Raw genomic sequence first — 15845 nt, 5'->3', positions numbered from 1 at the left:
TTTGAACCACAATGCTGTAAACAGCTCGTCCTCTGAACGAAGATCCAAAGTCCATTCCATGCACCCGCCAAACCCCCTGTTTATGAATGAAAAACGGTTTACATACGACTCACAATTGATGACGTCCAAACACTTCCGAAACAAGTGATTCTCTGACGACTTTTGTTTGAACCTCAACGCTGTAAATCCTTCACCCACGTACTATAAATACAAATATTCGGCAACAGAATCTAAACACCTAACCTATCCAGTGCCTAAATATGCACATTACACTAATATATAAAATATTTATTTATATTTGACAAAAGTTATATTCTGAATGAAATATTTTGAATGTTAAAATTGATAAATGCGTCTTTGGGGTCGACCGCTGGATGGAATGGACTTGGTCTGAGGACAGGGTGTGTAAGTCACGTGTAAATAGTTTGTCATTCTATTTTGTTCAACCCGACGATGTTCATCAATGCGTACAATATCTCACTGATAAAGTGGTTTGGAATATGGTTAAGTTCTGTATATAACTAGCTGTTATTGCCAAATGATTATCATTGACACAAAACTTGAATGTAACCTGAGCGAGCTGGCGACCAGCCGAGCTGTCTTCCACACCGTCAAGTGATTAACCATCAGTTGGCCTTCACCTGTATCATGGCGATAACCTCGGCAGTATTACTGTCCGTGTTTGGCGTCATATTCTTGTTTACGTCGTGCTATGGGCAAGTACTCTATTTTATGTTTCGTTAATAATGATAAGGGATGTACGTGTAGTTTGTTTTCCATTTGGTAACTAATATATAGGACAGGGACCACCGTTTGGGACGCCCTTTAGTACGACCAGGGGAAGGGGACGTAGAGGCAGGCCCCGGGTGGTAGAAATAGCCTTAGCTACTCTATCCCTTTTTGAGATATATATTTTTTTCTCAATACACATACTTTAACTTGAGGCAAGTTCCCCACTGGCACCAAGGAGTCTTGCACGACTCTGAGAGCCTTGACAGAGCTACAGCTTTGATTTCGGTGGGTATTTTCTTGCTAAGTCTTCTCGGATCCATAGTACTAATAATTTTTCTCTAGGAGCCAAAACATTAATTCAAATTTAATGGTCCATAAGGCAATAGATCAAAACTTTTCTTTTAAATTTTTGTTGGTTAAAATTTTTATTCGACGATGAATTAGGTTTATTGCTTAAATGCTTAGACTTCTTTGAACTATAATAAAGCGCTTAAAATGTTTGCAAGTTGCCTGTACCCCGAATGTTGATGGGCACGCTAATGCCTTTGACTTTAATAAGCGAATATTGATAGAATAAAATTTTATAATATGCGTGGAGGAAATGTCATATCTGACTCTAGAAGAGAGAACCTTTACAAGTAATTATCGGGAAGAAAGCGCTAGACCATTAAGAGTATATAACGCTTGGAAGGGATAAGAGGACAAGAACTTGTTAGGACTATTGAATAGTGCCCAACCACTTGGACTGTTGGACTGAACCCAACCTGCAAGAATAGGCAGAAGGTCTACCGTAATCAAAATGGTCGGGACGATCTCTAAAGCCTATTCATTTATAATGGCTTCAATATACAGGTCCCGTAACTATATTTGTATATCTCGCTAGCAGGAAGGCTATAAATTGGAGAATTGGAGCCATACAGATTCTAACCTGCGCACTGTACTTTCAAACACACGCCTCTGACCCCTACTCGACGACATGGTCAAAAGCAGTGCAACCTGAAATGCGACTGAAGTCTGTATGGGGTTTAATAGTCTTTGGATCCTAAAACAGGCTTTAAAGAATACTAAAAGATTGTTGAAGCCCAGGTTGTATTACTTTTAACAATGTCGTGGTGTAGTGATCTAATGCGTATGCTTGTAAGTACAGTGTAGGCTCGAAACCTTGTGGTTCTAGATTTTCTGATGCATCTAGCTAGTGATTTTAATTGTACACTAAATTAATAACAATGCTTGGCATGTGCATACAATTTATTTTTATGGATGTAAATTTAATTTTTTTTTCTAGAGGCTACGTGATCACAACGCCGCGAGAATGGTCTACCGGGGAGACCACCAGGGTGTGCCTCTTCTCTATGGGCACACTTCCAGTAGGTGTAATAAACATTAGTCTAACAAGCCCAAGGTCGTTAGACGAGAAGCAAGAGATCATAATACCAGAGACGACGTTGAATTTCCCTGCAGGCAAGTAGCTAGTATGGGTGTGGGAAGAGCTATACTGATGGAACCTAATGTTATGTTAAAGAGTAGGCTTTTAGTAGTCTAGACTAACCGTTAACTTGGTCTGGAATGAGACCATCCGTAGCCTAAAATTGGTAAATTGATTGCAGGTCAGAAAGCTTCGTGCTCAGAGCTTCACGTGCCAAACACTACACTGTACGAGGGCAAGATAGCGGTGACGGGTCAAGTAGGTGGTTCAGTAGTCAACCATACCGGGGTCATCAGCCTCAAGCACACGAACCCAATCACCTTCATCCAGACAGATAAGGCCTTTTACCTACCAGGTCAAACGGTTCAGTTCAGGATTCTCACCATCATCGGCCCCTACATGCACGTCTCTAATGAAAAGGTAAGATAGGGTAATGATTTAGAATGTCAAACGGTTCTAGTGTAGTGTACGAAAAGTGTAAAATTACGAATGAAAGTGTAAATTGAATATAGAGTACTATAGCTTAATATGGAACCTGGTAGAATGGAAAGTCGTTGGAAAAGTGAACTGGCAAAAAGATAAACGTACATATAGCTTTGTTAGTTCTTGACTAACGGTTGATGGTAAACAAAGTCAATGAGGGAATAAGACGCGGAAGGCCAAAGTGGTGGGCAGAGATGGTGAAAGTTGGAACCAGGCAATGTATGGGATGAGACATGGTGAGGCTGCTTTAGGCGGTAACTATTAGTGATGCTATAATTTGTATGTGGCTGCTTTTCTTTAATATTTTTCCCCACTTCTTGACTCCTTGAGCCGACTCTTAGGCGGGGGAAGAGATGCTTGACTTGTATCGCATGCATGATTTAACGTATGTTTTGTTGAACTAATTTAGTTAAAAGGGCTAATGTGGAAAGGAATGAGTCAAAACTTAAAGGTAGAAGTTAGAATAAATGGATCATATTGTTAGTATTGCAGAAATATTTTTTTTACCGTTTAAAAGTATATGCGCACAATTTAGCGAATGACCTACAGCAAAGACCCATATGCTAGAGGTAAACACAAGCTGCTAAACTGTATCTACTAAAAGCTTTAATTAGCAAAAATTGTGTAGCCCTTTGACCTGTGGCTCTCCCGTAGTATACACTGGTGTGGGTGACGACGCCGTCAGACACCCGCGTGGCGCAGTGGAGCGAGGTGGATAACACGGGTGGCCTGGTCCACCTCTCCTTCCAGCTGGCCGACGATCCCGAGCAGGTAAGGACACGATAAAGATTACTTGCTGTTGGAACGGGCAATGTTTTGACAGCGGCGTGGCTAAATATGTACTTTAATATTCTAAGAATACAAATCTTGGAAAAGTTTATCGGTAAAAGGTAAAAGCAGTAAATGGGTACCGGGGAGTTAGTCAGCTGTCACGGGCTGCTTCCTAGGGGCGGAGGCCTGGTCGAGGACCGGGCCGCAGGGGACACTAAAGCCCGGAAATCGACTAAAGAAAAACGGGGGGGGGGGGGAAATTTGCTGCTTTCCTGCTTTTGTTATTTGCAGACAATATTTTTCTTTAATTTGAGGATAGTGTTTTCCTGCAGCTCTAGACTCAAATAATTTCTAGCTTTTAAATGGTGTAGACTATTGTTTTAAATTCGGCTACTGGAACAATTTCAATGTAGCACGGGCTGTGGTGAGCCCGTAATTGTAGACATTTCCAGAATACAATCTTCCCCCCAGTTATGAATAGCAAGAATGGGAAGATACTGGATACTTAGTTTCTCTAAAAAGGCGGTCAAATAAACATTAACTGCCGTGCTAGATAATATTTTTTATATTTTAGAGGGTGCCTAGTGTCGTGTCGCTCACTATGGACTGGTGTTCATCCCCGTAAATCATCCAGTGCACAAAAGTCGGCCCTGCACCCCGGGCCCCCCCCCCTCCCTCCAGACTAAATCGGGGTTTGGATTCTATATTCCTCGCGTAGGGAACGTACACGATCCATGTGGACTCTGCCCAGGGCAAGCACTTGAAGACCTTTGATGTGAAGTACTACGTTCTGCCACGCTTTGAGGTGAAGGTAACCGCTAACAAGTACGTGCTGGTCGCAGACAGGCACTTCAACTTCACGGTTTGTGCAAGGTGAGGTATTTAATTACGCTTAATAGTTTTAAGGAAAACAAAAAGCCCTTGGATGACCTGTTAACAAATGTGTGGTTGTCAGGTACACGTTCGGTCAGCCAGTGAAGGGCTCTGTGCGCCTGGAGGTGAACAACGCTCGGAGGAAGAAGTGCTTCGTCAGCATAGTTAAGAATGGCACGGTCAGTACACCACAAAATTGAGGAAATTGCGGAAGGCGTATTGACTTGTGCACATGCGTGACACATTTATGCTAACTAAACTTTTTCATATAATGTAACTTGATACTAGATCCCATGGCAATTGATATCTGGTAATTTGTTCCTTTTAAGTTTCCAAACTATTAACTCCAGGTCTCTTCATAATCTTATCAAATTTACACCTTCATCCACTATTTTAACTTTAAATGTAAGTTAAGCTTTCCTCTTCTACAATAGGCCTGTAGTTCTTGACCATCCTTTTGTACACAAAGGACATGTCCACTCGACAACGTGGTGACTAGAACTTAACTATAGTCCAAATATCGCCCTTTAAAAAAAAAAAAAATATTGAAGGCTATTTGCCTAAATTCTCCCACACGCCCTCTGTTACTTTCCTCTACTTTTTTGCTTGTCATAATGTGGAGAGAGAGAGAGAGAGAGGGGGGGGGGGGAGAGGAGGTGGTTTGGCAATTTGCTTGTATATTAAAACAGATGCATTGGGTTTATTAGAGTACAGAGAATTGAAGTTTTACATTCTTGTAAAACCACTAGCACTTAGCTTTTCGGGCAGAATTTGTAGAAATTGGCTTTGTAAACCCGATGTGAACCTTTTTTACACCGCTACAGTTATTCCCGCTTTGTCCAACGTAACAGATATCGGAATGCAGGGAGTTCGTGATGAGCACGTCAGACCTGCAGCTGATGGACTGTCAGGTGTACTCTGTGCACGCGGTGGCGCGGGTGACAGAGGAGGGCACTGGGGTGGAGCTGACGGGCGAGGCTACCCTCCCTGTCTCCCGCACCCAAGTCACCCTCACGCCCGTCTACCAGGACAAGTACATGAAGCCTTACCTGCCCTTCACACTCCAGGTAAGTTACAGCCATGGTTCAAGCGGTTTATTCCTAGTTTTTATAGCAAAAACCCAAAGCCTCTTAATTTTATCAAAGTATTGCCATTTGGAGGAAATATTAATGTGCGTCATGTACAGGTGAGAGCAGAGTTGCCAGACAAGTCTCCAGCCTCCGGGGTGGCCGTAGAGGCGTGCGCTGCCGGGAAGTGTACAGTGATGGTCACCCCTCCAGATGGTCTCCTTACCGTTGTCCTCCCTTCCTACGCCACTAAAAGGCTCTTCGTGAGTACTGCTTTCCTTGACGTATTCAACTGATTTAGTTGCAGAGGCTTTGATTTGCATCTGGAACCTTAATATGGGGAAGCCCATTACACTTTGGACTCGCCTTGGGCCATCTTAAGCAATACTTTCGCAAGTATTTAAAATAACTTCTCAGTACTTGCCTATCTGGGACTACGGAGAATAGATCTAGCTCCGTATGCCCCACCCACTAGCCTTGTACCCATTTCGTTAAGGTTTTAAAATTCTAACCATTGACATCTCTGTCTAACATTTCCTTAAAACTGAATAAGGGGTGGCTTCCACAACTTAGTGTTCGTTCTACTTGTTGACCACCTGTATAGGTTAAGAGTATTTTCTTACTCGGATGAGATTCTAGTTTCCGCTTGTCTTATTGCCGTACTTACTCTAAACTTAAGCTGTCCTTGTCCATCTTATTTATTCCGTTCAGTATCTTTAATGTTATACTCATATCTTTCTCAAACCTCCAAAGTAGAGAATTCCTTCGGCCTATTCTCATAACTTAACCCTCTAAGCTCTGGCACTAATCTAGTTGCGAAACTCTGCACATTTAAATTTTAGTACTTTCGAAAGGTATGCATTCAAAGCTGGTGCTGCATATTCCAGTGTTGGTTAAACAAAAGCAGTGTAGACTGCTTTAGTGACTAGTCCTCAAATTGTGATGGTCTCTAACAATGATGGGCACGTACCCTTACAGAAATCAGGGTGCAGTCTGGCGAGGCTAGCCTCTTATCACCAGCCCTCAAACATCTGACAAATTCTGACTTAAAAGTGTAAGATTTTAAATCGTATGTACTTCTACAGTTTCAATTTGCTTAATATGTAGTGAAGGTTGGTAACCTAAAATTTGTAATGCCCTCAGTTTTAAATTTTAATGTAGCTTTCAAATAAAAATATTTTAACCTAAACGCTAGCATTACCACACTACGTAAGTGGCTTTCTGTTAACTGGCCGGACCTTGTCTAGGTACAAGGCTGGAACAGTAAAGTGTCCCTTGTGAACTATTGAACTTTTATTTATAATTTGACAGATGAAAACGTTGGACTGTCGCGCGGGTATGAATGAAGGCACATACTACATAGAAATGCAGCACTACTACTCTCCTTCAAACTCTTCATTACTCATCTATGCACCAGACAACATTATGAGCTGTGCTCCCGGCCGACCTCGACAAAACATGGTAACACTATTTTATGTTACAGACCAGTCTACTGCTTCTATCACCGTCCAGGTCAGCCACTAACTTGCTGAAAATTTTGAAGTGTGTGACATGGTTATAATAAAGATATGGGAAGAGGATTTTGCTCTATACCAGTATTGACTTCGGCAGGTGGTGTCGCGTGGACAGATCCAGTATTGGAGCACTCAAGAATATGAGTTGTTGGAGAAGGACCTGCCGGTCAAAGTTGAGGGTTTGGTTGAACCTCTTCCCAGTCACCCGAGCACCATTGTAACCGGTTTTGTTAACCTTCTCATAGACCTGCCTCTCGCAGCTTCTCCCAACGTCATGGTTTGTTATGCAAACGATTGTTGGTATATTGTGTTAGAGTATTTCTGTAGCAACAATTTAAAATATGCTGTCAGCAGTACTAGTTGCGATGCTAGATTATTGGTACTAGATTGTAGCACCGGCACTTACCCATAACAGGTGTTGAAATAAAAATTGTTTTGGATTCAACTACTCGGAACAAAAGTTTAAAGTAGAACGGGGTATGGTGAGCCCGTAGTGGATTTACCTGGCACAGGAGCGGGGCTGTCAATAAAAATTTAAGCCTGTTTATACATATAAAAGTATAAATGCGTGCAGGTGGTGGTGTGGTACACGAGGCGGGACGGAGAGGTGGTGTCTGACGCCAGGGAGCTGAGGGTAGCAAAATGTTTGGGTAACCCTGTAACTCTGGCCTGGACGGCGACGGACGCTCAACCCGGCGACACCACTACGTTCACGCTCTCCTCGGAGCCAAATTCCTTGTGCAGTCTCGGTCAGTACACTTGTTTAAAGAAATTCAAAAGTACTTTACTAATGGTACTACAGGCACTTCAGGCACTTGTGTACAGTTTTTAATTGAAGGTGTATCTACAGGTGTTGTGGACAAAAGTACAGAGCTGCTGTCGACTGAAGCAACGCCCATGTTGGATACTCTGTTTAATTATGCAGAAAGTTTCGATATATCGCCCTGGGTTAATAGTCAATTCAAAGACTATGATTACTGTAAAAAGCATTTCGACGAACTGTCGGACATTAGATCTTCCACAGGCAAGTAAAACGCGATGAGTTTTAGGGTTGTCTAATATGGTATAATGCACAGCCCCATAGCCTAGCTGACATGCCTTGCAAAACGATATTAAGTACTAGAGCACTGTTTCGGTCTACTTGGTAACTTTTATAACTAGATCTTTCATCTAGGTAATTTATGGTATGCTTTGTCTTTCACGTGTCCCCCCATACGCATTACCGTAATTCTTGAATATAACTATATGTACTAGTGAATCTTTTCAGGCTAGGAAATGGTGCCAATAACAGCGTGCTTAAATTGTATAATGTAACTAAGGTTTGAAGGAAAATTGTAAATCTTTCACCCCCAAACCATTCTGCATTCTTAAGTGTACTTTGGCATGCAAGATATGTAGTTAAATGTGAGGAAATCAATCTTTAAGGCTATAATTTGAACTGTAGGACATATAAATAGATATAGAAGTTTTGAACCTTTATGGTACGTTAGTCTGCAATCAAATGCAATTTTAATTAAAAACTAGTTGCTTCCTTCACAATTATCTGGTTATAACTTGTTAATTGGATGAAAGTGGAAGTCGCGGTTTGATCTTTTATGGAGAAGCTTTACTTTTGTTACAGATAAAAACTCTACTAGGCTTACACCCTCTGGAGAGCTACTCTACAACTATTACACGGACTATGTCGACGCACTTAAAATGTTTGATGTAGGTTATACGATTTCTTGGTAAGATTTTAGTTTAGATTAAAATACTAGACTGTTTAAATTGCAAGTTTAACATTTGTGAAAAAAATAAATGCTCAGCATCCAGGCCTGAGAGAATTTCATTGCAGGATGCTGGTGTCTACGTTTTTACCAATTTGACAGTGGAGACGAGACCCTGCGAGAAAGAAGGTAAATAATTGTAAAACTAAAAAGTGGGTAAATTATTGATTTCAAACTGTTGCCTATGAATGGTAATGTAGGAAAGACTAACACCCTCAATGTTTTCGTAGCATGGCAGCCAATTGGGTTATCAGGAAGTGCGTTTGCTGAAATCTCCAGAGGATCAGAGGCTAGGAGCAGCCAGACCATGGAGAGGCCAGAGGACCTCACACTAGTCAGGACAAGGTTCCCGGAAACTATGTTGTGGAGCTTAATCATGCAGCCGTCAGTATTTGCTTTACATAGTGTTTTGTATTTTAAAATCTACTTTCCTTCAGCAATTTCCCTTACTAGGATAGTTAAAGTAGGGTATATCTTAAATTATGCATAGTAAACCGGGAAATGTGAATGAAGTGTGCAATCAATGGGTTGTACAAAAATCTCTTGCTAAATAAATTAAGCACCGCGTACTGTACGAATGTTAAGATTAATTTTGAACTAGAGTATAGCTTGACAAAGCTATTTACATAAGTTGTAACTTTATTAAATCTAACTTTTACAAAAGGTCATCTGGAGTGACGAAGCAAGAGGTAAAAGTACCAGACACCATCACAGAGTGGGTGGGCAAGGCCGTGTGTGTCCATCCACTGAAGGGCGTCGGTCTCTCTCCCGCGGCCTCCATCACTGCCACTTCACCGTTCTTCCTTGACCTTACCCTTCCGCCTTCAGTCAAGCGTGGAGAGATATTGCCCGTCAAAATATCCGTTTTCAATTACATGGCTCGTAATTTGCCGGTAAGACTAAATTTCGAATTATAGTTGCCGGTAAGAACAGGCTGCCAGCTAGAGTCGATAATTTCAGTTAGATTAGTGGGTAAATGGGTAGATTTTAAATGGGATCCGCAAACTGTGGGGCAACAGGCTTTGGAGTGCTCCTTAATAAAGTTCTTGTTCATAATTTAAATGAGTTTCTTAAACTTTCTAAGTGTCTCCAAATCTGCCCTCATTTCACCCTATCAATCTTCTCCAGATAAGAGTGACGCTGCAGGAGAGTGTAGAATACAAGATAGTGGACGAGCCGGGTACGAGTGGCGCAATGGGGCGGAGGACTTCATGTGTGGGAGCGCAGGAGAAAGTTGTGCACACTGTTAAGTTAGACTTTCTGGCACTGGGCGAAGTAAACATTACAGTGGCAGCTTTTGTTGACCACTTGAGTGCTCTGCAGTGTGGTCCAGGACTTGACATTAGTAGGAGGTACGCTTGTGAGCGTTTCAGACCTATTTGGGGGCCCCCAATTATTACTTGCCAATTAATTTCATAATTTAATTTACTTTCAGTGATGCATTGATAAAACCCATCAAAGTGGAAGCGGAGGGTTTTCCGAAAGAAAAAACTTGGTCGAAGTACTTGTGTTCAAAAGGTTGGTGACGCATTTGTTCCCTACTTGATATAAATTCCATTGGTTGTGAAGTTACGGAAAAATCTTTATTTTTAATTTTCTGTTTTGTTATATCTTAAATCGCAAGTACTTAATTTCTAAAATAAATAGTCGATGCTGCTAGGTAAATTTTTAGAGTAATGAATTTTGGGGGGTAAATTGCATTTATTTTACTCTTATTGTGACAATTATATATTTGGTTTTGAAACTGGGGAAAAAAAATGCGAAATTTAGTTGAACTTCTCAAATTGCTTGAATAAAAAGTTTGATACCCACATTTGAATTATGCTACAAATGGAGAATAAAATTTCTACCTAAATGATCGCTGAATACCTTGTAATTTTATTTTTCAGAGATGAACGAAACTATGAAATCGCTAGAACATTGGGAGATATCGGCCCCGGGGGTTACCGTGATGGGATCAGAGCGTGCTTGGGTAACCGTGGTTGGAGACCTTTTGGGATCAACACTAGAGGCAAGTTTTCTTGAATATTAGTCGGGCTCTAATGTTTTAGATTCAGCTACTTGGAACAAAGGTTCCCAAGTAGCACGGGCTATGGTGAGCCCGTAGTGGACTTACCTGCCACAGGAGCGGGGCTGTAACTGATATAGCTGAAGAATACCAGGTTCTTGTTGTTAACGCTTAGATTAATAAATCCCAGTGTCCTATTTGCCTTATTACGAACATTCATGCATTGATCCTTTGCTTTTAAATTCTTACTAATCATAACTTCCAGATCCCTTTCGCAATTCGACTTCGCAATCTCAACACCACCCAGCTCGTATCTTGTAACTCTCTAAACATTACCTAGCCTCAAAACTTTACATTTATCTGCATTAAACTGCGTCTGCCAATCTTTTGACCATTTCAAAACTCTATTTAGATCCACTAAATGATTTAGAAATGATAGTCTTTAAGTTCGTGTGTGTGGTAAAATTTGTACTTGATAATTTTCAAACGGTTTTGAATGGGGGAAAACGGGTAGTGTAATATGGAAGAGGATAGAAACGGATTTATTTTTTCAGAACCTTGGCTCTTTAATTCGCATGCCGTATGGATGTGGGGAGCAGAACATGATCAATTTCGCCCCGAACATCTACATCTTGCAGTACTTGGAGGCCTCCAGACAAACCATGCCAGAAGTGCACAAAAAGCTGATTACTCTTATGAATACAGGCGAGTGTTAGACTTGAATGATCAGAACGGAGTGAAATTCTTGCCGAGATTGGAGCACATTTGGCAACCAATATTTAAAGATGCAAATTAAGTTTTTTAAAGGTACTATAGTTAAGGGAATTTAGTAACCTTGTGAGCCTCGCTTTAGTTTTCATTCTCGTAACTCTATGGATGAAGTCATTGAATGGCTGTATCATTACACGCTCCTCAAAAGTTAACGTGGGAAGCTAAGGAACTAACGGAGGACCTGTTGGATTAGTCTTAGGTAGACCTCGATCTAGTTTACTACATATGCCACAAATATTCCAGATAATACTGTGAAACCAATAACCCTATTTTTTAAATTCTAATGAAAGGGCGCACTTCATACTATGGAAACAAAGTTTACTATTAATGTAACTATAAAAGACTAAACGATCCTATATAATGTCGCCTAGATGTTCGCAATTAGTATGACCCTTTTGTTCCTAAAGCTTACATTGTTTTATTAATGTTTATGGGAACACAAGGATCGTTAGAACTAGATTCAAATTTGCTCAGTCTTGAGCAGTAAGAAGGTCTTAGGAACTAGTAGTGCTTTTAAAGAATCTAATAGCTGCGTGGCAACTACAGCTTTACGAGCGAAGTTGATCTCGAAACGGATGTCTGCATGAATGTTGCAAGATGTAAACTTACTTTTTTAATTGGTATAACGTGGATTTGGCAGAAAGGCATGCTGCAAAAAAAGATATAATATTGGTGCTTCACCAGGATACCAGCGTCAGCTGCTGTACCGTCGTTTTGATGGGTCCTACAGCGCCTTCGGTAATGCTGACCCGTCTGGCTCTACGTGGCTGACGGCCTTCGTTCTGAAGTCCTTCGCACGGGCGCGTCAATATATACTAGTAAGTAAAGGTACCAAAAACTGCTAAATTAATTTTTTTAGTTAAATTTTGTTTAATTACTCCATTATGTTGCTTAGATAGAAGTGTTTTGACTAGCTATCAATTGCTAGCATCTCCCTGCTGGAGGCTGGGACTCTAGGTTTGTAGTCTTAATTTAACGCACAACAAATGTATAACCAGTAAGAAGTTTCCTTGCAGTAGCACGTTTAGCTGGAAGAAAAGAAGTTTAATGCTACTTTCTATGGTTACCGGGTCCCTCTGGTGGTTCTAGTTGGATATTAAAGGACTTATCGCACCCCTCTCCTTAAGAAATGAGTAATGCCTCTCGAAACTGAAGTACACCGGTATGAATAAGCTACACAATATTTTCAGGTTGATGGAACTAGCCTTAACGAGACAAGCACGTGGCTAAAAATGAAACAAAATACAAGCGGTTGTTTTTCTTCAGTTGGGATGGTAAACAAAGCCATGAAGGTAAGGAAAGACATGTCGTGGAATGTTTCAAAGGTTACTGCATTGATTATTTTACTGCAAAAATACGTAGTTTGATTTATTCATGCTAAAGTTTTTATACAAATCCTATGTTTTTAAATTGGATTGTTTAATTGGTATTTCCCAGGTGTAATAATTGAATCCTTTATAGGGCGGCCTGAATGGGATAGACTCTTCTGTGCCGCTGACGGCTTATGTAATCATCTCCCTGCTGGAGGCTGGGAACGACCCCTCGAGTCCAGAAGTGTCTGGGGCAGTAAAGTGCCTCTTGAATAGCACGTCAAACCTTGACCCTTACATCCTGGCACGAGAGTCCTACGCCCTGGCTCTTGCCCGTCACATAGAGGCACCGAGGATACTGCAGATGCTGATGGACCAAGCTGTAGTACAACCCAACGAAATCTTCTGGAAGCTTCAAGATAACCCTGGTAGTATAGACCTAAGCTATTTAACGGTAGCTGTAATAATAATAATTTATTTAGGAACAGTACATACACAGTTGCAGCATTACAGTAGAAACATTGTTAGATTTAAAGATAGAGGCAGTACATAAAATATCTAAAGCCACTAGTACGTATAGCGTTTCGGGTAAGTATTGGTATTATATAGTTGTGTAGTATTAGATTGCTAGTTATGACAGTCAGCGATGCAGGCTACCGGCTTTATTGTTCCAGTCCTGTCGAAATTTGCCTCCTGGCATGAGTTGTACACAAGTTGTATTACAATTTAAATGGGGAAAATGTTTGTAAGCAATTTTATATTGGTGAAAATTAGTACTGACCAGTGGGAAAAACTTCTAAATTAAAATACAAATAAGTAGGTAATTTGTATATTCATGCTCAGTCTTGGGCAAAACTGGTTTTAAGAGTAGAGCTCCTATTTTCTAATTAAATTCTAATTTTGTAAAAACAAATCTTGTGGATATATAGGCATTAAACAGAGTGGATTAGTTAAAATATGCAAATATTTTTCAGTACAACACAATTTTCTAGATTTAAAAGTTTATACATATAATCATTTGCCAGCGTAGAGAGAAGTGACTGTAGTCCTTAAAGATTAATCTTGGTAATTTTTATCTTTGAGCTGATAATCATTTACTTCAGGTGTCGCCTTATGCGCTTTTGTTCTCGTACAGGCATCCTTGGTGATCTTTAGCGCCTTTGAACCGCATGGTCACTTGATGGAGCGCCGCCCTACTCCTTATTGTCCTAATTGCATTGTCCCTCTTACGGTCGTGCATGTCCTTCTTGAATGTCCTGACTTCGAGGACGAGCGTGTGTCTTGCTTTCCGACCGCCCCTCGCGGTCGCCTGTCCCTCAATAGAATTCTTGGTGACTCGGATACTTTTGATATCGTTCGCCTTATGCGTTTTTGTTCTCGTATTGGCATCCTTGGTGATATTTAGCGCCCTCTGATTATTTTGCGTATTTGATGGTGCTACATAGCCTTCCCGGTTTGGTGCCTTCTTTTGATAATTGCTTGCTTACATTAGGTGTGGTTTCTCAGGTGAGAGTATGGGTGTAGCGGTGGAGACGGCCGGCTACGCTGTCCTAGCCATGATGACCCTCAACGCCGATGGCGCTAACATTATGTCGACCAAAATAGTGAAGTGGATCACCGCTCAGAGAAATGGCCAAGGAGGATTTCATTCTACACAGGTAAGTAGTCTCGATGCAGTGCTTTGAGAAATCTAGATAGCTAGGTAACTTTGTAAACATAACTGAAACTAGCTATAAATGAGTAGTCACTATGATTAAGATAGAAACGTTAAACTATATAAAGCTTCAATTATTTTAGCTTTTAGAAAGTCTTATTTAATACTATTAACCAAACAAAATCTAAAAATAGGACACGGTAGTGGCTCTACAAGCCCTTGCTGTCTACGAAACCCTACAACATAAGGGTCCTCCAGATGTGAAAACTACAGTGAATGCTACTGGGTTTCTCTACAGCTTCAGAATAAATGAAGCTAATAAACTCTTACAGCAATTGGTTAACCTTCCAGCTCCCCCTATTAATGTGTCGATCGGCACAGAAGGTCAGGGCTGTATTGTTCTGCAGGTGAGGAACAGAATTGTATTGTATTCATGACTTACGGTTTAAGTTTTTTGAGACGATCTGCTAATTCAAATTGCTATCCAACAGGCCGTTCTTAGGTACAACATCCCTATCCCAGAGTCCGGTCAAGCGTTTAGCTTGACGGTAGAGACGCAGACGGAGCCCGACGTGGCGTGCGTTACCAAGCGCATTACTGCTTGCACCAGCTACCTTCTTGCTGACGGCAGCTCCAACATGGCGGTGATTGAGGTGAAGTTGGTGTCCGGCTACGTAGCGGAGAAAGCTGATCTGGAACAATTAAAGTTGAACAAAACTGTAAAAAGATACGAAGAAGCTGGGAACTCAATTTCATTTTATGTAGCAGAGTTGACGGCTGCTAAAACTTGTGTAGACTTTCGTGTTATGCGTGAAGTAGATATAGAGAAGGCAAAGCCAGGCATAGCGAGCGTGTTTGACTACTACAAGCCAGAATTCTTGCTCGAAAAGGCAAGTTATTTATAAATAGTATTTAAATATTTTCATTGTTAAAAAAAATATAGGTTGTTAATGCCGTTTTCTTCCAACAGAGCTATAGGTTTCCACCTGGTGCAGAGTGTAGGTCGCTGGACTCCTGATTTCTGAAAGAGGATAATCTTGTTGGTCCCAATTCTGTGATAAATTTTGTTTCCAAATATTAAATGAAGTTACTTTAGTTAGTTTTTGAATGTCCTGTTGAACTTTTCATAATCTTGGTTTATATGCAGAAAAATTAAAAAAAAAAATTGTGAAACGTGATTAGATAGGCAGAGGGGCAAGAGTCCCATACACCTTCAGTACCTACCTTTAGTGATGTGGTCAGAAGCAGTTGCCCAAACTGGTTAGGAATTATAGCAAAAAGTGTCTAAACCACGTAACTATATACAATTTGTCTACATTGAGGGAAGAATGGAAGAGACGTGGTATCTTGACCTAGTAAAATTCTGAAGCAAACCTATGAAAGCTTGCCCTAAAAATCTGAGATTAGAAGGGCCTGTCTGTAGAAAAATTACCATTTTCTGCGATATAAACTAAGGGCATATCACTCAAA

At 40.8% G+C, this 15845-nt stretch overlaps 1 protein-coding gene across 1 annotated transcript; it reads left to right on the top strand.

The window, feature by feature from the left end:
* Nucleotides 1-448: 448 nt before the first annotated feature.
* On the top strand, nt 449-15470 carry LOC123759674 (alpha-1-inhibitor 3-like). Its single transcript, XM_069318159.1, has 27 exons — nt 449-716; nt 2018-2193; nt 2340-2578; nt 3296-3412; nt 4131-4285; nt 4368-4464; nt 5137-5352; nt 5472-5615; nt 6664-6864; nt 6964-7143; nt 7441-7615; nt 7717-7890; nt 8488-8573; nt 8701-8761; nt 8863-9016; nt 9297-9525; nt 9761-9984; nt 10068-10150; nt 10522-10643; nt 11195-11345; nt 12096-12229; nt 12602-12703; nt 12873-13149; nt 14228-14379; nt 14570-14782; nt 14867-15265; nt 15346-15470. Exons 1-27 carry the CDS (start codon nt 649-651, stop codon nt 15391-15393), a joined length of 4377 nt encoding a protein of 1458 aa, XP_069174260.1. The 5' UTR covers nt 449-648; the 3' UTR covers nt 15394-15470.
* Nucleotides 15471-15845: the final 375 nt, after the last annotated feature.

This window comes from Procambarus clarkii, chromosome 8 (assembly GCF_040958095.1).
Source record: "Procambarus clarkii isolate CNS0578487 chromosome 8, FALCON_Pclarkii_2.0, whole genome shotgun sequence".
Classification (NCBI taxonomy): Eukaryota; Metazoa; Arthropoda; class Malacostraca; order Decapoda; family Cambaridae; genus Procambarus; species Procambarus clarkii.
Note: the sequence above shows the minus strand (reverse complement) of the source record. Positions and strands in the feature narration are given on the sequence as shown.

Coding starts and splice junctions, on each gene's coding strand:
- LOC123759674 (XM_069318159.1), top strand. CDS start 649: ATGGCGATAACCTCGGCAGTATTACTGTCCGTGTTTGGCGTCATATTC. Junction 5,616..6,663: donor ACGCCACTAAAAGGCTCTTC/GTGAGTACTGCT, acceptor ATAATTTGACAG/ATGAAAACGTTGGACTGTCG. Junction 8,574..8,700: donor ACGCACTTAAAATGTTTGAT/GTAGGTTATACG, acceptor ATTTCATTGCAG/GATGCTGGTGTCTACGTTTT.